Source organism: Mercenaria mercenaria, chromosome 10, assembly GCF_021730395.1.
Source record: "Mercenaria mercenaria strain notata chromosome 10, MADL_Memer_1, whole genome shotgun sequence".
In the NCBI taxonomy this organism is placed as follows: Eukaryota; Metazoa; Mollusca; class Bivalvia; order Venerida; family Veneridae; genus Mercenaria; species Mercenaria mercenaria.
Window position 1 is genome coordinate 58,192,491 of NC_069370.1, and position 24,736 is coordinate 58,217,226.

Consider the following 24,736-nt stretch of genomic DNA (forward strand, 5'->3'; position numbering starts at 1 on the left):
ATTGGATTTGTATTATGTCAACGTTCTGCTGATTTTTGGAAAAAGGTAGGCCTATTTGTTATTAAAAATAAGTACGGACGAAGTCCTCTTTCACAAGTACAATACTGCATCATTTTTCAGTGCAATACTCGGTATTTACTAAATTTCTACACTTTCCCACATTTATATAACAATTTTGTTGTCAATCATCAAAAGCATATTATTTAAGTCATTTCATTTAGAAATACTCTTAATAAATGACACTTAAAACGGCTTCTGTCGTTATTAAAATACCAACATATCAACAACAACAAAAAATAAGCCGCATACAACTTTAATCTTGTAACGTTTTCATACCATTTTAAGTAGTACATGTAATTTTATGTATAACTGTGTTGAATTTATACAAAAGCTATTTCGCTGTAAGAATAGTTAAAAGAACATAAAAAACTGTCAAAGAATATTATCTGGGTTGGCTATATTTTTGTGCAAAGTCGGTATCTAGTCATATGTCTTTATCATAGAAATAATACTCACTTATCAAAATACGTTATTAAACCATTTTTGTAAAACGCAATATACGTCATATTTCAAGTTTGCCGCTCATATTAACAATAATTTAGGAAACACCGTCTGCTTGGGTAAGCTTGGATAAAGCAAGAACTCCGCAAACACATATCATCAACAACACATATATTTTAGCTGTGTCCATGTTTTCTTTGCCTGTCCGGTTCTGAAAACTGAAAAAAAAGTCATTTTTAAACGTTCAACATAATGTTTCAGAAGTAATAAAGTGGAAATTATATATTTCTTGATTTATTTTTATTTTATGACTTTTAGTCTTCTAGCCTAAAACAGCGTCTCTCTACTAGTGTATCAGGCAAGTAGATTTACGAAGCAATTTTTCATTTTTATGTAAAACGGTATGAAATTATTATTATTATTACTATTACTATTACTATTACTATTATTACTATTATTTAATGATAACAACCTTATTTAATGAGGAAAACATATTTTGCTATAGTCAGTTTAACAAATAGTACTTTAACATAATGATTTAAAAAACACACACACATATCTTTAGTATGTAATATGGCACATGAATTAAGGTATTATAAACATACTTATCCTTAGTGACAGTGACAGTATGTAGTAGTATGGAAGGAATTTATTGTCAAGGTGACATCAGAAGCTAAAAGATTGTACAAGTTAAAGAATAAATATTATTTGAAATCCGCTCACCAAGACTCTAAAAAGCTCTTATATGACAAAAAATAAAGGAAAGCGATGGATTCTATTTAAAAAGCAACGACATTGTACCTTTAGTACTGAGCTCTGTTCCTTTTTGTATGTTTTCTTACTTCAAAAAGATGTTTTAATTAAGAAACTTGCAGATAATGAAACAAAACAGGATTTCGCCTTTAACCTTTAGCCTGCTAAAATTCTAAAATGGACTGGTCCTTCATTCAATTTGGGCAGTACCACTAATTATGTGAAGGGGTGTTCACTGAACATTTACTGACTGAATAGCGAACAGTGCAGACCATGATGTGCAGGCTGATCTTGGTCTGCACTGGTCGCAAAGGCAGAATCCCTTGCCGGCAGCAAGCTAAAGGTTAAAACGTCATTTCTGTAACGTAAATTCAACGCGTTTCGTTTTATTTTTGGATAAAAAATGACCAAAAAATGTGTATTCTAACCTCGAAAATATTTAATAAAGGAATCAAATGCAAGGTAGCTTGCAATACTAGGTTAGAATGCTAGTGACGAAGAAACAAGAAGGCTCGCTAAAGTTCGCCTTTCAGTGTTTCTAACTTAATATAGTCAGCTACTGTGCATGTAATTGTTACTTATAATATCTGGTGAAAAACATCAAGACTGACATATATACAATTTACGATATTTTTCCGTGTTTTTTTTTTTTTTTTTTTTTTTTATCTTTGTTCACCAACAACTAATTTCCCTTTCCAAGATAAAATTGCCTTAAAACACAGTTTTATTCACATACATAAGTACGTTGAAGCTAATGTTATTATACTTCACGTACGCAGAACTTTACAAAATTAAAACAAGACTCACCTCTCTATCAGCCGGCTCCTGTATGATTGTGTTTACCAGTTGTGTTCTTCTAATTTGACCAACGTTTTGACTTTCTCTAAATAAACTTATTTTGCCTTAAGAATGTAAAATGTTTAATTTACATATGAAATTACGTACATCATATAAAGATAATGATAATTTTTAATATTCAGCGCTTTAATTAAATTTGTATTTGGATATATCAGTTTAATTATCTTCAAAAATATGTAATTATAAGGGCACGAGGTTAATGTATATTGAAAAGAACTAGAGGCTTGAATTAATTTTCTTCAAATGAACGTTTTGAACTGATTTGTTTTGAAAAACACGACGAAACCACATGTAAGTTTCGAGGTAATACGTTGTAAATTGAACAAAAAGTGATGGTGTTTTCAAAGATTTATATAATAAAATTTATTAAGTGAACACAAAAACGTGATTTAAAAGCCACATGTAATCTTGATAGTTCATTGTGCCAAGTGATTTGATCATGGCTATCGAAAAAAGTGTACATGTATGAGTTTTTATAGATCCTAACCGGAAGTATTTTAACAAAAAGTGGGCTTTACAGTTTCGTATTTAAACCGTCTAGCATCATATTAACATACTATGTCTTATCTGCCTTCAATTACCAGCAACTACAGTCCCCGATCAAATTCTTAAACAAAGAAAACATTTTATATAATTGTTCTAGATCTAGATCTACTGGTTAGTGACAAAATATGACGAATAAGATTTTGGCTTCTGAAAATATATTTTCAAGACAAATGATTACTTTGTTTTAGGCAAAATCAATTAATGTTATTGTTTTATCCATAAAATGCAGAAAAAATGTCCCTTGCCCAAACCTTATCATTGTGCACAAACTTGTGCTTACATATCCTAAATAGAAATTTGAGTTCACTAGAGCCATACAAGTATTTTTAAAAAAGTGGCTGCGGTTAAGTTGTATGACACAATTAAACTAATTAAGCTCTTGAATAAAATGTACTTTCTTCTATGTGATAATATCAAAACATGTTTTCATACTCAGTCAAGCTATTTGGTGAAAGATTTTGCCGTTAATGTGTCCGTCTACATGCACAGAAATACAAAAATATTGACTAAGGCCAAGCTGGCGAGAATAATATGTCTATGGTGTTCCATTTGGACCATCGAGAGTTTGAATCCTGAACCCATACCTCGAAAGTCGAAATCAAGAAACTACGGTGATGAAAGTCGAAAGCAAGATGTTTAAAGTTGAAACTACGATGACGAAAGGTCTATGACACAAAACATAATCTAAGAGCATGTGTCACTGTCGTGTTTGAGATCTAAGGGACACTGTGAAACCTGAGGAGATATTGCAATGTTGCAATGTTAACTAATAGATATATGCAATTAGATTCATCGGGAAGTCGCTTAGAGTTTATACAGAAGAAAGTATGAAAACACGTGGAAAATTTCATTTTAATTCTTGTTATTAGCAGGAAAGTATGTGGAAAAGTGGTGAGGCTGTTGTTTAGTTTTATTATATTCATGAAAGTTTATGAACGGCAAAATTGTTTGTCTACCCGGTTTTCATACACAAAGAAGACTAAGAACACGAGGCAAAGTTGTTGTCAAGGTCGAGTAGTTAGGAACATCTATCACGTGACTTGCATCTGACGCCAACGAGGAAAGCACAGAATGTGCCCCATTAGCTCCGACGTTGATAACGATAACGTCTTTCGAAATGGACGACAAGTCGACTGTATGGTGCGCAGGTTGATCAAGCAGATACCTTGTACTGCGTTTGTGGTGAAAATGGTCGGCCATAATGATCACCACGTCTTCGTAATTTGATCGATCACCATGATGACCTTTGCGGAGTTGATGTTGTAAGAATTCAATGACGTCTCCTTTATCTATATCGTTATCAGTGTGCTGAAAATCAATTCTATTTATAGCATTGAGAAGTGCTACCTTGTCAGTATGCTGATCGAGGTCAAACTGTTTTTCAACGTCATGTTCATATAGAGCCAAGCCGATCTGGTTGTGGTGAAGTCCGATGTCAATTTGAGACACAAGGTCTTTGAGATACTGGATAATGTAAGGGGACGAGGAAGTATCCTTCGAGTCTTCAATCAGTACCTCAATGTCTCTGTTGCAGTCTGTAAATATACCAAAAATAAATTGAAAAATCTACTTCAGATTCATGTTCAGGCTCTATAAGACCGGGTCTGCTATTATTTTAATACCCGACTGAGGTCTATGGTCTAAAAGGATTTTTTTTCTAGATTGTTTTCAACTGAACCATTTTCTCTCAGTATATACATACATAGTTTGTCAATATTTGTAAAACATATACATGTTAAACTAACAAAGCGGCTCTATACACAAAAAAAACAGGGGAAAATCAAATTTAAATGTGGACATTTTATTCAATTTGATTACTCGTGTAAGATTACTCGTCATATATCAGTGAATGATATTCAACAACATGCGCCCTTTCTAAATACGTAAGTTTTAAATGTGGCTTCCTTACTAATTAAAAGAAATCTACAATTCATGAGAAAATGAAATCCATAATCATTTATGCAAAAAGAACAGTTTCTTTGACTCAGTGGAACATTTCAGTTTCTACAGGTGACCTCTGGCTTCTTGTCCAATATTTCGCCTCGTACTTTACATTTTTGGTTGCGGGTTTATCCCGCTACCAAAGTTAAGTGTATTTCTGACAATCATGCAGTGTCTTTATTTGATTCCAAATCACATCCATAGGAATTTGTTCATGTGCTACACAAAGTAGTCCCATTCATGAACAATACGAATGAATTATCAATGATCAAGCAGTTCTTCTTCATCCTCTATCCGTTCACACTGGCCTTTTAGATTATATAAGATCTACCAATGATTAGGTATTCCAGTCCATGGTTACATCACTGACTTCCAGCTGTTCATGTAGGTCAGGCAGAGTTTATCTTAGATATGAGGCACACTAGTATTTGGTTCTTATACTTGTATATTTATAGACTGGCATTTAAAATGAAAATAACCCGCAACCACCAGACATCTCAAGGCTTTGATTTGTTTACGGTATTCCTTGTGGACAATAGATATTTTTATTTCTGAACCCCATATCTCAAAAGTCAAAATCACGGAATGACGATGATGAAAGTCGAAAACACGATGGTGAAAGTCGAAATTGTGATAGTGAAAATTTGAAACTACGATGGTGAAGATCAAAATCACGAAAGCACGATGAATAAAAGGTGACGTCATTTTGCATTTTCATCAACGTGGTTTCGTGTTTTCATCATCGTGCTTCTGACTTTCGTCATTGTAGTTTCGACTTTCATCATCGTGGTTTTGACTTTCACCATCGAAAGTCGAAAGCACGATGGTGGAAGTCGAAAGCAAGATGATGAAAATCAAAAGTTGAAACTACGATGATGGAAGCTGAAAGTCAAAAGTTCGATGGTGAATGTCGAAACCACGATGATGAAAATACAAAACCACGATGGTAAAAAATGCGAAATAATACCGCGTTTTCATCATGGTTTCGTGATTTCGACTTTCACCATTGTAATGTCATGTTTTCGCCATCGTGATTTTGACTTCCACCATCGTGGTTTCGTAAATTCGACTTTCGAGGTATGGGGTTCAGGAATAGTCAAAAATCAAATCAAATTTGAGCAGTTGATAGCAATGTTTTTCAGACAACTGAATGTCATTGTGTCTTTCTTAGTTCTTAAGAAAGATTTACTTCTGTTAAAGACACTGGCCTCCAGATCGTTCGACAAAAAAGAAAGAAATTAGATATCTAGAAATCATTGCTATATTTCTTAAGAATGCTTAGGAACTTAATTACTGACAGACTATATGTTATAGAAACGGATGAGAATTTAGCTCTACAGCGCGAAAGAAAATGGCGACTGTTTGAATCCGCCATCATGCAGTGCCATTTTTTCGCGCCATTTTCCTTTTTTATTTGTGGCGATATTCCAATTGAATGTTGAAGTGGTAAAAAGTTTATTACTATCGCAATCATTATAAACGTACGTGGAAAACTAGAGGTGGTAGCTTGTGTGGCTGATGAGGAAGGCAATGGGGTTCCTGCTTTTGTGGCTGATGAGGAAGGCAATGGGGTTCCTGCTTTTGTGGCTGATGAGGAAGGCGATGGGGTCCCTGCAGTAACCACTGACGTGGGATAGTTGCATAAATCGCTCGAACAACACTGAGTAACAAGATTTCGCGACTTGAGACTGCGTCGTTCTGACTGCATTATTCCCTTGCCATCACATACCTGAAGAAAGGATAAAATGTCCAAATTATTAAACTTCAAGTTTAATTTACAGTTGCATTATCGTTTGAATACATTACCATCTCTGTAAATATGATACAATCATTCAATGTGCATTACTCGTTTTATTCCAAGGAATTGAACAGAACGGTTGTGATGTTGAGTTTCGACTTAAGATAACTTATTCCATATAAGAAAGCCCTTCAGCTGGCATACGGAAGGTCGGTGGTTCTTCAGCTGTCATGTGGAGAATCGACGGTTCTTCAGCTGTCATGTGGAAGATTGATGGTTCGGAAGGTCGGTGGTTCTGAGGTCTGTGGTTCTTCAGCTGTCATGTGGGAGATCGGTGGTTCTTCAGCTGGCATGTGGAAGGTCGGTGGTTCTTCAGCTGGCATGTGGAAGGTCGGTGGTTCTGAAGGTCGTCATGTAAACGGTCAATGGTTCTTCATGTGGCATGTGGAAGGTCGGTGGTTCTTCAGTTGGCATGTGGAAGATCGATGGCATGTGTGAGGTCCGCGGTTCTACCCATGTAACTGCATTTGCCTGAAACAATGCAATAAGAGTGCCTGATATCTTCGTCAGGTATGTTAAAGTATCAAACACATTTAATCAACTGCATCAACAAAACATGAACGTAGCGTTGACGTTGACATTAGTCTATATATGAAACTATTTCTTCATGCATATTCGAGATCTAGTTTAGGACAATGTGTTGATCTTCTATGATTAAAGAATATTATTACGTCAAGGCTAGCACAGTTCATTTTATATTCTCGGTGTCCGTCCTTGGATGACACAAGCTGATGTAGTAGGCATTGCTGTAAGAGAAGAAGATGATTAATTATTATTTAACCATAATACACAAAGTCTGTATTTAGAAAACTTCAATTATTATATAAATTTCCAAACAAAACTCGTCCCAGGAACAAGTATTTGCACTACCCTTTATCCAGACATGTAAATGTCTATGCTACTTGATAAACGTTATTGTTCCAAAGCTACATATTACTAATTATACTTTGAAAATTGCATTTATGATGATTAAATGAGCATAGGTAAAAGGCAGCCCTAATATTTGCCACGAGCTGCAGGAGTCCCATGACCATCAGGTCCACGGTCGAGTTAATACTCTCCTTCAAATTTTACCAGAAACTTACGGGATTACAAGCAGGCTCTCTAATCGCCATTGTAAGCATATTAGTATTTGGTGATAATTAAGCATTTTCAGATCATGCGACAATTAGTAAGAAACTATAGCGAATACGTGATTCAGTAGAAATTTAAAGCGAAAAATCTCTCCGATCACGTGGTGATTAGAAAGAAACTAAAGCAAATAACCTCTCCGATCTGACAGGTACGTGTTGTGTTGCAATCTGTGTAATTCCGAACTGACGTATCACAGTGGTAACATATAAGGGCTGAAAAAAATTGATTACTTTGTATTTGTTGGATTTCCAAGAATTCTTAACGGGACAGTTTTTACCAAATGGCGACTTTGCAGTTTTATTGGTGGGATAAGACCTCACCACATAGACGGAAGCACCGCTTTTCCGTAAACCAGCTTAATGACTACCTCAAATAAAAATAGTTTGGGTTCTGGTGTTGCTCAAACCTATAAGGCAATGAAGGACATGCGATTCGAAGCTATCCTCTCGTCTTGGCCCATCACCTGTTGTTTCGAAACCTTGCTTAGACATCCAGCTAGCTAACGGAACCTAGGTACCCGCCCTGCAGAGCTGGAATAATTCACGGAGGGTCAGCTCGAGTCTTCCTCCAACATCAAAAACTTGAAAGTCGCAATGACCTAAAATTATGTTCGTAACAAAAAAAAACAAACAAACAAACAACCTTTTGAACTCTACCACGGATCAAAACTATACTGAATGATACATGGAGTATCAAATGTTTCATCATTTCTGACGCAGGTTTATAAATCCAAGTTCGGAAATGCAGCCCCAAAAATTCTCAACATCTAATTGGTTGATTAAGAGCTAAATATTTAAATTGACCAATGACAATGTTTCACGTGGCTTTGAAAATTGTAATACTGGAGTCACGTGTTGCTTTTATTCACGTGTCTTGAACAACCATGCAAAAGTCTCAGTGTCCAGGAAAAAAATAGAAAAAATATTGGTCTAAAATGTTTCTTATGAAAATAAAATCTTGATGGATTTCACTTAAGTGTAGCTCAGACTTTTTGCTTAAAAATGACTTTTGAGACAGGTAGTTACTGGCTGATTAACGTACTTGGTTGCAGCTTTTATTAATTTCCAGTGACATAAATGTACTCAGCTAGGACCGTATTCTTCCGACTGGCTGATACGGACAATCTTATATTTAAGATATACATGTTCTAGTAATTGTTAGTCGTATTTGTATGGAGAATATATTAGCTAACCAATAATGTTTCATGCGATAACTTTTAGTGTATAAAGTTGACCCTGAAGACAAAGATTGGACAAGTAAATAAAATTTATTCACAAAGTTCAAATTAAGTTTATAACATATGATTGTTAAACGGTCGTACTAAATTGATCATGTAAATAATTCGAAATATTTGTCTTTGTTTCGTTTCTTTAAACAAAATATCAGTTATATTATGTGTATATATGTTATTTTACTTTGTATTATTTGATTAAAAACCTGTAACAGTGTACACTTGAATGCAATGTGTAATCATGAAACTTTCAAACAAACAGCAGTCGTGGCATTATAGTGTCGGTCATATGACCGTCTCAAAGCAATGTGTGGATGATAATGTTCTACCAATATTTTATGAAATAATACATTTTCATAGTGTGACATGCTGTGTCTTTTTAAATTGCCTATATCTAAAATAGACTAATGTCTGTTCTAGGACCAGCCACTGGCTTATCGATGAAATTGTCTCTTTCAGTGTTATCGATTTCTCGGGTAGGATTGGTGGACTATGAACTTGACGTACAGAGCAACTGCCGCCGTTATATACCTTCGAATGCATTTTATATCATGAATGGTACTATATAAGTCTAATAAAATATAATATATACAACTAAGTTAAGCCAAGTTATACTACAACGGGCTTCTATTGCACCGGGCGTTAACAATACAGGTTTACTTACGACATTTGTTGCAATACTTTGGACAAGCCGTGTTAGAAAGGTTTGGGTCATTACATAGATTAGGATTCTGCGCTGCCATGAGTGAGCATGCCTGAGTATCAATGTCGTCACACTGACCAGAACATTGTGCTGCCAAAAACAGGCCTGAAAGAACGAATGAATAATTAATTGATGAAAGGATTTATAGTTAAGTTAGTCACACAATCACAGCTATAGATCATGTGACGACTTTACTGTTTTCACTGATGGACAAAGACCCCGTGTGCCCCGCTCCTCTGGGTATTTTTTCACCACTCAAACAACACGGGAACCACTGGGATCTAGTAAAGCTATGCCAAAGCGAAAGGGCTGTGCAAAAATGTTATCTCAACATCAGCAAGTTTGCCACTCTCTATTTCCTATAACCATCCGTCATTCAGTTACATTGAACATATAACACAATTTCATTTCAAACTATTAAAAGTTCGGAATACTCCATTGCTTCAATAGGTCATAAACAGTCCTAGTAGATTTACCATCGTGTATAGCAGTCAATAAAGTCGTTCCCATATGGATTCAGCTTAAGAAAAGCTGTTAAACAGCCTTCAGTAGATTGTACTTTTCGAGGAGGACGAAGCGATAACGGGTTCGTCTGAAAATATAGAGCTTTTCACTGTCTAAAAAGTACGACTGGGTGGGAGAGTGAGTTCGATTTGCTACAAAACTTTATTCTTCTCCTTGCTTAAATGATAGAAACGATGAATGAGTTTAAGTAATGAATGACATCTGAACAAGTGACCACTATTAAACTCTAAATGAACTGTATAGATCATTCTCGCATACCAGAGGTCTACCGTGGTTCCCCGGATGAGTTTGTCCCGGGATTTTGACGAACCTCTGATGGATGAGAATGTGTATAGATATAAGAACGTCGGCATCGGGACGACAAAACTTTCTGCTTGCAAAATGTACGACTGAGTTAACTAGATGAACTTATAATATTCAGGTATGATATGCTGTATGAAGTGATTGTATAATTTCATTTAACTGCGTACTTACATGCAGAGACTAATGTTACAACAGTTTTCAGATCATCCATTTCTGCAAGATATGTGCACTAAATTAAGTTAAATACGACACCAGTTGAAACGTTATCAAGATAAGATGAAAGGTCGAAGACATGTTATAATAGAAGTCGTGACTCAATATGTGACACTGGATTATTTACATATGTAACAGTCTCAGGAAAGATGTGCAGCCTCGACCGGGATTCGAACCTCGGACCTTTGGCCAACCGTGCCAACGCTATACCAATTGAACTACTGAGGCCACCCGATAGGAGAACCGCTACGCATATATATACAATAATTACCACATTTACATTTATTTGTCACCAGAGTTAAAATATATCTATGTAAATGCATGTATGATTTTTATCCTCAAATTCTTCGTAATAGAAGGATTAAGGTAATTTCGAGAAATAAATTAATGTTTCCAAACTAAGGGTTGTACATAGTCAAAGGGCAAAGTCAGTTTCAATCTCAAGAATCTTTTTTTTCTGCAAGTGTTTTGTCTCAAACAACCAACATATATTTGATAAAATATCACAAACTCTAACCAAGCGTGTTGTAAATTCTAAATAAAAAACACATTCAAACGTTGCAACCTCTCATAATTAAACATCGTTTATTTTTGTCTCAACACAAAGACTTAAGCAGTACATTCAACTTCTGTTCAAAGTATGTAATACTTTCATTAACAAGAGCTGCTGCTTACTCCGTGATGGCTTGGCCAATCGGCAGCTACGAGATCACTATGACCTTGCCCTTTGACCTACTGACCTCCAACATTTTAAGTGTCATCTACTGACCACAGGCAATCATCCTTTTGAGTTTTTTGGACTGCAGGCCAAAGTGTTCTAGTTGTTTCCAATGTCAAAGTCATTGTGATCTTGACCTTTGACCTATTGAGCGCAAGACAATAGAGGTCATCCACTGACCAAAGGCAGTCATCCTATGAAGTTTGATGCATTAGGCTTAAGGGTTCTTAAGGAACAGAACAGTTTTCAGTCTCGGGTGAAAGTCACTGTGAACTTGACCTTTAACCTACTGAAAGTGGAAGCAGTGTTCTAAGATTAGGGTGTCGGATGCTCAACCCAGGGGCGTGGGTTTCAGCCCCACTGGGGTCATACTCATGCCTTCTAAAATGACAAAAGTATTGATTTTTCTAGGAAGCGGACACGAGAGTGGCTCCAAGAAGCTTGAAATTTTCATCAAAAGCAAGCTAAAGTTAATAAGTATAAACTAGACTAACCTACTGAACCCTAAACCCGTAGAGGTCATATACTGACAAATGTATGTCAAAATGTTCTTTAGTTGTTTAGAGGAAACCATTTTTTTCTCCCTCAATATCAATGTAACCTTGACATTTGATCTACCGAACCCCGCAAAAATAGGGGTCATCTAGCCACATGAAATTTGACTCCTGAAGGCCAAAGCGTTTATTTAGCAAATGAGCGGAAACTGTTTAAGTCTTAAGGTCAGTGTGACCTTGCCCTTTGAGGCTTTGACCTACTACCCCAATAACAAAAGAAATCATCTACTGATCACAGGTAGTCTTCCCTTGAATTTCAACTATTTTGAGACAAAGCGTTCTCTTATCTAGTTATTAATCAAAGGACTTCGGACACTATCATGTGCTTCTAGCCTACATTTTAAATGCAAATTTCTCCTTAAGTATTTAAACAATACCCAAATCGTTTCGAGTCAATGATATTTAACGTATTAGTTAATTTATTACAGCAGAAACTGATTTGTATCTGTTCTTATCAAGATGTTTTTCTTATTTTATCTGGGCCAGGGTATATTTTCTTGAAAAATAAAATGTTAATTTCCGTAAAATATAATGTCATCACTTTACCGAAGTTTTAAATTTATTCCATGAAAAAACCGTGCCACTCTGTATTTTTAAAAAAACAACATTGAAACTGGATTAGAAACATCAAACAAAGGTGTGAAAAATTTTTCAACATACCATGTTTGACTTTATTCTATACATCCGTCATTCAGTTACATGAACATTATGACGCAATTACATTTAATATTAAAATGTTAATTCATGACCATGGTCAAAGTCTTAATTACATCGTGTATACAGTATAAGTCGTTCTAAGTTACTTAAGACTTTAACAGCTTAGTTAATTGTAATTTTGTGTGATGTATAACATAATTCTAGAAAAAGGCTTCATTCTACAAGCGACTGTGGGTGGTTCTTTGCTGATAAATACTCATTGCTCACCATAATATAGAACACGCCATGATGAATTAACATATGAGTGAATTGCGTACCACTTTTAAACCAAATGAACTGCTGACATTCTCGTATTACCAGATCCATCTGTTTCGCTAACGGTTGGTTTTTCCATGGGCTTTGACGAACAGCTTGGGATTGAATGTACTGATAATGCTCGGCATGGACTGATCAAACCGCTGCAAGTACGCAAGTTACTAGATGAATTTAATATCAGGTATATTCTGTAAATGTAATGAAAAATTCATTATCCGATAATGAAAACAATGTTCATTTTCAGTAGCATTGCTAAGAAGTGCATCAAATAAGTTAAATCAGGACTAAGTTGAAACTTATCAAGATAAGATGAAAGGCTGAAGTTGTTCAAAAATCACTCAAATGTGACACTGATATTAATAGAACAGTCTCATAAAATTGCAGCCTCGACCGATTCGACCTGGACCTTTGGCACGTGCCACGCTATCCAAATTTTGTAATATGACCACGCATGGAAACCGCTACCATATATGTACAATAATTACAACATTTACATATTTGACCCCAAGAGTAATGATTCTATGTAACTATGCATCATGGATTTCTATTCCTCATTCTGTTAATAGAGATGTAAGGTAATTTCGAGAAAATATATGTTTTTTTTGGGTTGTCATAGTCCAGCGCAAAGTATTCAATCTCTCTTTTTTTGCAGGTTTTTCTCTAAACGAAAACATATATTATAAATATCACAATTAAAGTGTTGTAAAAGATTAAATAAAAACACATTCAAACGTGCAACTACAGAAATAAACATCGTTTATTTTATTCTCAAACAAAAACTTAAACAGTAATTAATTCTACAAATTGGTAAAACCAATTAACAACTGCTGCTTATCCGTGAGGCTGCGAACGGCAGCTAGAGATACACTATGTTGCTTTGACTATTGACGTCACACATTTAAATCTCACTACAAAGAACAGGAAAATCACCATATTGATTTTTTGACGCAACAAATTCTAGGAATTAACAAGTATTTGATTCCTTGACCTATTACGCAAGACAAGTATAATAATGACCTAAAGGCCCATTCAACTATGAGTTTGATATTAGTTAGTTACAAAACAAAATTTCAGTATGTGAACCCACTGTGAACTTATTAAAATGAAAGTAACAGAAGTTATTCGGTTACTTTACACTGGGAACACCACTGTAAATGACAAGTATTGTTTTTCTAAAGTACTGCTCCACCAACTTGCATCACACAACAGCAAGAAATGTTATAATTAAACTGACTACCTACTGACCCCAAATAGGGATACTGACATGTATGCAAAGGGGGGGTGTTGGGAAACCAATTTCTTTAAATCAATGTAACCTTGTAATGTATTACCGAACGGCTAAATAGTCATTAGCACAAAATTGACCATTGAAGAAAGCATATTGAAATAAATTTAGTCTTAAGAATTACCTTCCATTTGGGCTTTGACTGATAATGAAATAAATCTATTTATCTCAGTGTTTTATTTTCAACTATTGGCAAAAGTTCTCTTATTAGTTATGTCGAATCATTCAAAGATTTACTGACAGACCAACAATGAGCATAATAAAACAAGCGGGACATAAAAACCGTTACACTGCTCCGCGGCTATTCAAATTCTGTTGTGTATATGCAACTCATGATTACAATAGGTAACAGTTAACGGCCACGCGCCACACTTTAGCACGCAAAACCACGGGTATTTTATATAGAATTTTATATAAAAATGGACTCTATTTTGACAGGCGTCACTGTTCATAGTCAGGATTTTCATGCTTTTTCAGCGACAATTTAAGGTTAAAAGGTAGGACTGGAGCAGGTCTTAAAAGACGCGCCACAAAATAACTGTATTCTTTCGTGTTTCCACGATGGTAATTATACATGCTTTGCATGAAGAAAATGAGAAATAAGAAGTAGTTACAAATTGACAGTGACATATATAAGGCCACGGCAATGTATTTAATGTCAAAATATATTATTAAATTAATGTAGTAGTATGCACAGTACTTGATGCATTAAGGTGAGTTTAGACCAAACATTGTTTCTTCAGTGTAAGTTATTATTCTGTTTATAAAACTCTACCGAAGAGAGAATGACTGAATAAGTTTGCAGATGACGTTGTGAAAACATATTAATTCAGGGAGGGCCTAAATTGCCCACCTGTCATCTTGTATAACTGTATTATACCAGTATTATCAGAATGATTTCTTGAGGAAAAGGTAGGTCACTAGGTCGTGGTGGGTCTTTTATTGGCTTTAAAATTCAGCTAAAAACTGAATGACACGTTTGTTTATGAGTCACCAGTAATGCTGCACAATTGCGTGATCTTTATTTGCAACCCCTGTATATAGAGATGGTACCTACCCAGGAAAATCTAAGGGGAACAACTCTGAATTGACCAATAAACTGAAGCCAACATAAAACATTGGTCAAAAGTGAAAGAAAAATCAAATAGGTCCTTTTAACAACAACTGATCTGGCAGACAAAATATGACCTACATTTGTTTAAATATCATTGTATTCAATATTATACAATATGCACACTTTTCTCATGGCTTACACTGACAGTTATTTTATAACTTGTAGTAAGGCCCTGATTGAAAGTTTGGTAGTGCATGAAAATAAAGTAAAATAATGCATAAATTCCATTAAAGAAATTTTACGACATTAAGAAACGTTAAGATTTGATCTTTAAGCCAAAGTTATTTATTGTTCCCAATGATGATACATTGGCTTATTCAAAATTTACATACTAAATTTTAAAAACATAAAATGTATATATCCAACAATGAAAAATTACAAAAAAAGTTAAATTGCTATCACGTTTGTGTAACAACGTAGCCAGACTGGTTATATTTGTCATTTCAGTCGATCATTTTGGAATTGTTTTTTATGTTTTAGTCATTTTGAAGAATTTTCTCATACTTATCAGGTGTAGTTTGCTGCAAATAATGTAACACAAAAAGTCATTATCATCAAATGAAATCACAACATTTTAAGGTAGTAGTTGTAAATTAACATTTTAAGGTAACTGATAGGTAATGACTGCAATGTATTTTTAGCAATTCAACATTTTCTGGATGGAACTCTCACCATCATTGTTTTCCATGAAAATCGAATAAATGCTGAAAAAGCATAATATTATGGAGATCACTTTGATGATTTTCGTTTCTGGTCAACTACCCTTAAAAAACTAAAAGGTGTTTATTTATTCTTGTAAACAAGGTAAGCGGGTATCTTCAGATATCAACATTAATTTACAACTTAAACTGCTTACACAACCTGAAAAATAGATTTCGTTAGGGCCTCTCATTTATAATATATCAACAATTATCACCTGTATTGAGTGCTTTCATGAATGAAAAATATTGATGGCAAAATGTCGCAGGGGTTTGTTTACATTATAAAATCTTTAATATCTTCTTTCAGGTATATTTTTGGTATGGTTTTGGTAAGCTTATAATAAAGAGCATGTCATTCTCTTTCACTCAGTTTTTTTTTCATTAGTTTTAGACTCTTGGCTAGTCTTGGATTTTGACTTTATTAAAAAGACAAAAGGAAGTTCAGTATAGGCTCTTTCAAAGTGTTGAAAGTAGACTAAACTTACACTATATTCTATTGAATTTATATAGATGTGGAGACTTTTAATAAGACTATAACTGGGGATGTCCTAAAAACATTGAAAAACGGTCAATACAAGAGTTGTCCATTTTGCTTCAGATATTTTGAGAAAGCCATTTTTTTAAAATATAAAATATTTCTATTTTTACATGGAGAGAAGGAAACCCATAAATATGTTTAGTAATTTGGTGCACTTAGCTATCATTTCACTCTGTAAAAATATGTAAAGATGAATTTGAATTTTTTAGGTACCATCTCTACTGTATATATATAAATTTATCGTAAAATATTCTATATTCATCGTAAAACATGAAAATGTTTTAATTTGTACTAGAATGAAATAATTATAGTTATGTTTATATTCATCCCTCACTAAAAAGTTTTATTCAGACTATAATGTATGACAACAATTCAGCATTGTAAAAAAAGCGCTCGTTATACCAATTTGGTCAAACATCACCTGGATCAAGAAAACACCCAAACACTTAAACAAGTGTCCAGTATGCAGATGTCTGCTTCATGTTCACAATGTATACAGTTTCATTTTTAATTGTATGGAAACTGTTGAAGTTGAGTACAAAAGAAACAGTGACAGACGGCCTGACTGACAGTTCCAACACTATATGCCTCCCCGAGGTCTTCAACTGTTGAACACCCTACCTAAACCACTCAGCCACGGAAAGCCCCTGATCGCCAGAGCACCTGGGATTATCCAGTTGGTTACCGACCTAGTCAAGATACTATGCCCATTGTTTACTGGTTATTGAATAACAAATGAAATTATTTAGCAGACACTTTTCAGCTTTTGAAAAATGCAAGAGCAAATGGGACCTCCGGATATCAAATTGAGATATTATGTCCATTTAAATTTTGACCAAGTTTGCTGAATATCAGGTAAGAAACTGCTCAAGTCAGAGAGCGGACAACTTTTGGGATCCTTGGACGGTTCCATAATACACCGTTTCACGGGCATTTATATTCGAAAAGTGTTAAAGATAATGGTGTGGCTCTTAAGCACTGTTCTTTCTCCCAATGAAATCTATATTTAAGTTTCATTGAAATGTTTCAGTACTTTTGTAATAAAGTTCCAGATAGTAGTGACGGACGAAATAAGAAATGGACAAAGTAACAACTAAAACTATATACATGCTAAGGCTTTCAGGGAGCATAAAGTATTTTTAATTGCTAAGCAAACAACAAAAGAGAGACATATTCTTAGCATCCTTGCAAGATATTTCATATTCAACATAAACATATGTCTATGTTTTCAAAGGAATTACTACAATTTATTTCATATGGCATGTAAGTTTTGGATAAATGTTGCTAAACTGGATTATAAGAGCTATATATTAAGACCTAGTGCCTAGTGGTCAAAATAACTCTTTTCCAACAAACAACAAACTACTTTTATCCAATTGGACGACAGTGAGGTCCTTTACCGACTTTAAGACAGGATACCTCAACAAAGAATAAAACATTTTAGCTGACTATTCGAAGAGTAGGTAGAGCTACTTGATTCACCCGTGCGCCTGCGACCCACTTTGGTTACATTTTTGTAAGCTGGTATCTCCGTAACCACTGGTGGGAATGGATTGAAACTTCACACATTTATTCACTGTGATAACTGAACAAGTTCCGTAACTATTTTGTTTTTTTTACAAATTTATGTCCCTTTTTCGACTTAACCATTTTTGGTTAAGTTTTTGTATGTAAGCTGGTATCTCAGTACCCACTAATGGGGCTCCTTTTTCAACATACTCATTCAATTGACAAGGCTGTTGAATAGTCGAGTGTTGCTGTCCTCTGACAGCTCTTGTTTTCTATTTCTATAGTAACAATAACTGAAGTATCCAACATGCAACCAAACCATGATCTCTGCACAAACAACCCAATTTCCAAGTTTCATCTACATGTCTAATTCGCAACAAGTTACTAAACAAATAACTTTTTTTCAAGTTTTAGAAAGTAACCTTGACCTCGTCGCAACCATTAAAAAATACAAAAGAACATTGCTCTCAATGCCAGTTGTCTTTTACCAAATTTGGTTGCAATACTCCATTCCTAATTAAAGTTACTGAGAAATGAACCAGTTTCCTTCTTGTAAATAACGACCTTTAACCCAGTGACCAACAAACACCTTTGCCACAAAGGTCGTTCAAAATGAAGCCAGAACCTTAAAATGATGCTACCAGACCAAATTTGATGAAGATCAATCAAGCAGTTCATAAGGTATTATCTATTTTCTATCTTTTGCTTTAAAGACCTCTATTTGATGCAACAAAGTTTGAAGAAGATCCATCAAGCGGTTCAAGAAGCTGTCTAAAGGTTTATTCCGTTTTTAGCTCTAGCAGCGCCTAAAATGAGCGAAGTGCCCCGATTTGAATAAACTTAAAATGACCTTGCCAGGATGGTACAGACCAAATTTGGTGCAAGTCTGTTAAGTTGTTGAATGTTAATGACGACTGATACTGAAGGCTGAACCATCTGCCTATTCCTTGAACAGAATTCTGGTGAGCTTCTATTTATGGAATTGAGGAAAATAAAAGAATAAAGCATTTCTTTTCATTGTTATTTTTATTGTCTAACAGTCTTAACAAATACAGATCAAAGTTCATTCTCATAAATTATTTGAAACATTTTAAGGACTTTTTTTATGTAGTTTACCAGTCATTTCTGTACATGCTTCTGCATGATAAATATGTCAGATGTTTTTTTTTTTTCAGGTTCACAGTATTCTAGCATGACACAATTACACGTTTAAGTGAAGATTTATTATTTCTGGTATATCTGGACATCATGAAGTTCAATCAACATTTTTTATTCTACAGGATTTTGCTAATGCCAGCACTAGAGGAAAGCAGGCATTAGGGGTGTAGCACATTTCACTTCCTCTCGTGAACAAACTCGTACCTTTGCTGGGTTACAGTCTCTGCTTTAAAAGGGATCTTCTTGTGATTTGATAATGGTGATCTCAGGCATTTGATCAGGGACAAAAATACTGAAGGGGGGATTTATTCACATTATTTACAAAAAAAACTTGTAAAGTGATACTAGAACAGTGTCGTTGGTTATATCACTCAGTTGATTACAAATGATATATAACATTTTAACAACCAAACAATGTATTTAATTATGACAAGCTTTCCCACCCCTCCCCCATCTTTGATTTAATTAAAAATGATGGAAATATGTCGGGTCTATGTCACTTTCAGAGTCACTTCAAGACAAGCAGGACATTTTCTTTCAGCAATTTTTTTAATATATTTAAACAAAATAATGTATGATCAATCAATTTATCTTCTATCAGTTTTTCCCATTTTACGTTTTCCAGAAAACAAATGTTTTGGTTTCATATCCAGTACACGTCTGTCAGCCTCGCCCTTCCTTGCTTCCATATTGAATGACTTTTGTGCTTTTCTTGCAATCTTCTTAGCCTTCTTTGCCATCTGAAATAACGATATGTAACACTTCAACATTTCATATATAAAATTTCAAGGTATGTTTGCTGGGTTCAACATCACACCAACACACTCACAGGTCACATTGTGACTTTCCAGCTTCTGTCGGTGGAGGAAGACCCAAGGTTCCCCTTTGCTCATCATTTAGGCACAAGTGAGTGCCTGGGTAGAATCACTAACTTTCAGTATGCAAGCTGGATGGCTTCCTCAAGACAGAATTCTACATCACAAGCAAGGTCTCAAACCAAGGCAGATGATTTGAAGTTACCCCTCCTTCCAGTGTACAACAATGTCAATAATTTATAGATTTTCCGAATGTTAATGTAAAATGATTTGATTTTTCAAAAGCTTCAGTTCAGCTTAAAAATGATATAGATATCATCTTTATATATCCCATTACAACTACGTTTAGTTTTCGTGGGTGCTTTTTAATCTTTGAAGAACTTTGTGTGCTTGTTCGCCCTAACATTTCAACAGTACTTCAGTTAAACATTCACAGTCAGTTAATCGAAGTTCACTATATTTTTTGAAAAGTCAAGTAGTTCTCCAAAAGATACTGAAAACCTTTTCCACAAAACATATGTATACCAAAGTAAAAAAACTTACAGTTTCGTCCCTCACTCCTGATTTATCACGTGGTGTTCTAGAGGAGCTACGTGTATGTGCTCGTGTTTGTGATTCTGATGGTTCACGTTTTCTCTTCACAGCTGCTTTACTGGCACTTCGTGATCTCTGTCTGTTATAGTGAGTCTGGAATAAAGAACTGATATGAGCATGCAAAAAAACATAGTGCGTCTGCTTTCAATTTCTCACATAGTACTGACCCAAGAGTATTCCAGGGGTCATATTGCTTCACTGACAATGTTTGTTTACCTACTATGAAATCATTTAACCCTTACCCTGCTAAATTTCTGTAATGACCTTATCCATCTTTCAATTTGGACAGTAACATTAACAGTTAAAAGTGTGCTTACCAAAACGATACTGACTGAATAGTGAACAGTGCAGATCTTGATCAGACTGCATGGATGTGCAGGCTGATCATGATCTACACTGGTTGCAAAGGCAGAATCAATCATCAATCGTGTACAGCATGGTAAGGGTGGAGTTTGTGGGCATGAAATTGCATGGTTTTGGCAAAATGGTTATTTCAAGGGGATAAGATTTAGCGCTTTCAACTTTTGAAGATAAAAAGATTCAGAATGAGATTTAATTTTATTGAGTGATGATTCCAGGAAATCCACAAAAAATAGTCTCCAACAAATATTAATAATTCCAGTATGTCATCCTGTCATATAAAATACATGCACCTTAATAAAACAAAATACAAACTACTACACTACATTTCATTTCTTAATTATGTGAATCATAGTACACTTCACTGGGCAATTATCTTTCCTAAAGTTTTAAGTATATTATTTTTCCCAATGACTTCAACAGCTAAAGTATCATCTGGCCACTTTTGAGCTTTTAGTAATGGCTGAGGACACAATGTGCCCTTACTGTCTTTACTGCAGTTGTTATTCTTTTTAAGTTCTTGACAGACTGAGAGATGGATGGACAGACAGGAGGCCAAATGTAAGTCTCCTCCAGTAAAGCACTGTTAGTGGACTAACAAGGTCAATATAATCCACAGATTCTACTGTACCTCCTCTTTGTTATCTATCTCCACACCCAATGCCTCCATATCATCTTCCATCTGTTTAGCATCAATTTTCTTTGCTGTTCTTGGCACTCTTGGACGCTGTATACGTCTCTTCTCTCCGCTTTCCATGGTAATCAGCTGCCTCTTGTTACGTATTCTATTGAAAAACAGAACAAACAATTGCTTAACAATGTATATATACTAGGGATGGGAACGAATACTGAAATCAATATTTGAATATTCGGTTTGCCATATTCGAATATTCGGCATGTTTTAATGGAATTTTTAAATTCTTATTAAGTGTTTGGCATACACAAAATATATTCCATTTTTTTAAAACGTTAATCATCGTACGTAAAAAGGGCAAAATGTTTGTTTCGGGTAACCCGCCCCTACCTTGTTAGCCCCGCGACCCTAGTGTTTTATTTCACGATTCTGTCAGTATAATCATATTAAACAAATTCAGATTTTTAGAAGATTCATTCAAATCGATTCTAATTTAGACCGTCGCAACTTTATCCTAAAAATAGCAAGTCGTCCAATTTACGTGTTGCGCTGTTGTATTACCGCCGCCATTTTGAAAATTTTTGATTGGCATGTAAAAAGCCGACAAACTTAACGAAGGCAGACGTAAACCTCCTTCAACATGATCATATATTATTTCTTGATTTTATTATAAACTACTACAAAATTTATTTAAAATTATGGCGGATTGCCGGGCGCCGTGGATGAAAACCGATTCTGTGGAGGGTTTATGAAATCTCTTACAAAATTTCGCCAAAAAGATCGCCAATAATCTACAAGTTTGGTTTTGGTTTTCGAAAAAAAAATTATTCTAAAATTTGTTACATAAAAAAGGCCCCAATAAAAATTAACAAAAGATAAAAAGATATCATATTTACGCCTAGTGCAAACTGTTAATCCGTAACGATGACCCCTGTCAATTATGCATTGCAACTTTCTTGTTAATTGGACAATTTTTGACATGTATCACATTTACACCTGTTGCAAACTGTTAATCCGTAACGGTAGCCCCTGCCAATTATGCATTGCATTTTTCTTGTTAATTGGACATCTTTATTAATTTGATATACGATAAAAAAAACACGACAGAACAAAAGGTGTTATTTTGAAAAAAAAAAATATATATATAGCATGCTTATATTGCCCCAAATAAACTATACTCAATATATATTAATTTATGAATATTTGAATTTGATTTTCATATTCAAATATTCGGCCGATTTTCTCTATATATATCTCTAATATATACCCTTTAAGTTTTTAACTAAAGTAATGTTTTTTTGAATTTCATCTGTAATGATGGCATCTAATTCACCTTACCACAAATATATCTTCTTTTGCAGTTATTATTTGACAAAACAGTGATAAAGCTTTTGATTATGTTAATTATGTTGATTGTTAACTGAAAGAGCAAATTTATTTTCACTGAGTTGTCAAAATTTCACAATTACATCTGCATACTTTTACAAGGGAAACTCCAACATTCTGTGTAACTTACTTTGCTGCTGTTTTCCGTAAGTCCTGCATTTCCTCATCTTCCTCGCTATCATCATTGGCATAGTAACCAGCCTTCTCTCGTAACTCTTCCTCCTTCTCTAATGCATCCAGTTTCTATACAAAGAATAAAGAAGTAATAAATTAAAATCAAGTAATGAGCTTTTTTATGTTCACAACAGGATAAAATTAAACAAACAAACAACTAAATTCTTGCCAGACCACAGAAAGTCCCCCTACTGGTTAGAGGACTGCACTTTTGAACAACTTTCTTGAAATTGTAGTTACTTCTACTGAAAATAAACCTGAATATATATAAATTTTCTAAAACTAGCCAGCATGATTGCTAAATACTTCTTCACTCCTTTAATTCCCATGAATTGATATTGTCTTAATTAACTGAACAGAATCAAACTAAAAATAAACTGCTTTGATCTAAATTGTACAAAATAAAAATGAGTTGCATTCTGGAATAAAATTGAAGTAATATAATTATATGAAAATTGCTTAAAATTACCAAATTGTAAAGGGAAGAAATTCTGGTTATAAAAATGTTTTGTCAACATTTTGTTTATAAACAGGTATACTATAGTATGTTCTTCTATATAAACTTTGATTGAAAATGTCAAAAACATTACAGAAAAAGTCACCTCTGACTTAAAATCTTTGACCTCTAAGTTCCACCTCTGAGTAAGGAGCCAGTTAACTGGCACACTGTGTGTAATGCATAAAAAGGCTATAATTATGTTGAACACCTCTGTGACAAACTGTCAGAAATGACAAAATGAAAATGCAAAGATAATAATAAATGAAAGCTGATGTCAACGTTAACTTGTATACCTTCATGATGTCTGGATCTATGAAGTCTGCAACATTGTGTCCCTCCCATATCTCTGGTATTACATCATACTTCTCATCCTCATTGTTCAAGTCCCAGGTCTCTGCAAAATAAAACAAACCAGTTAATTTTGTAACTAGGCATTAACAATCCTCATAATCTTGTATAGTTTATTATTAATAGACTTTATCAAACTCAATGATTTTGGTTTAAATATACAGTAAAACAGATCAACCCGTGTTTAGTCATCTCCTAAAGATTAAAAGCTGTAGCCATTATACTTTCTGACTTCAGAGTCTGGAAGTAATATACAATGCCCTAACATAATATGCCCAATTTCATTTTGAAAAAGAAAAAAGAAAAAAAGAAGATATAATTATAATAAACAAATGATGCTAGCTTTATAACAAGAGTACCAACTAAGGATGCCATCGCTCATCTGCAAGTGCTGGTCAATATGTAAGAAAAGAGTTATAGTTCAGATTTTCTAAGTATAAAAAGGGCAATAATTCTGACAAAATGCAGGTTAGAGGTATGGTTCTTGACCTACATTGTCCCCTAATGATGATAAACAAGTGTGCAAAGTTTCAAAGCTATAGCTCTTATAGTTTTTGAGAAAGTGACCTAAACAAAATTTTTAACCAATAAACTCCAATTTTCCAAGTACAAAAAGGGCCATAATTCTGACAAAATGCAGGTCAGAGTTATTGGTATTGGCCTACATAGTCCCCTAATGATGATAAACAAGTGTGCAAAGTTTCAGAGCTGTAGCTCTTAGTTTTTGAGAAAAGGTGGACCTAAACAAAAATTTTAACCAAGAAACTTGAATTTTCTAAGTACAAAAAAGGCCATAATTTTAATAAAATGCATATTAGAGTTATGGGTCTTGACCTACATAGTCCCCTAATGATAGTTAACAAGTGTGCAA

General features: G+C 34.5%; 2 protein-coding genes across 2 annotated transcripts in view; both read right to left on the bottom strand.

Annotated features, from left to right (window-relative positions):
- Positions 1–3,498: 3,498 nt before the first annotated feature.
- Positions 3,499–10,582, bottom strand: LOC123561438 (uncharacterized). Its single transcript, XM_045353805.2, has 6 exons — positions 10,465–10,582; positions 9,427–9,570; positions 7,664–7,743; positions 7,069–7,143; positions 6,085–6,328; positions 3,499–4,193 (listed from the first exon to the last, which is right to left on the bottom strand). Exons 1-6 carry the CDS (start codon positions 10,502–10,504, stop codon positions 3,622–3,624), a joined length of 1,155 nt encoding a protein of 384 aa, XP_045209740.2. The 5' UTR covers positions 10,505–10,582; the 3' UTR covers positions 3,499–3,621.
- Positions 10,583–18,910: 8,328 nt separating this feature from the next.
- The window catches only part of LOC123561437 (GTP-binding protein 4-like), a 32,571-nt gene continuing 26,745 nt past the window's right edge, over positions 18,911–24,736 (bottom strand). The window contains exons 13-17 of the mRNA XM_045353804.2: positions 23,811–23,911; positions 22,975–23,087; positions 21,456–21,609; positions 20,414–20,557; positions 18,911–19,795 (exon numbers count right to left, since the gene is read on the bottom strand). Of these exons, the coding sequence (XP_045209739.2) occupies positions 19,643–19,795; positions 20,414–20,557; positions 21,456–21,609; positions 22,975–23,087; positions 23,811–23,911 (665 nt within the window). The 3' untranslated portion in view covers positions 18,911–19,642. The remainder of the gene's footprint in view (positions 19,796–20,413; positions 20,558–21,455; positions 21,610–22,974; positions 23,088–23,810; positions 23,912–24,736) is intronic.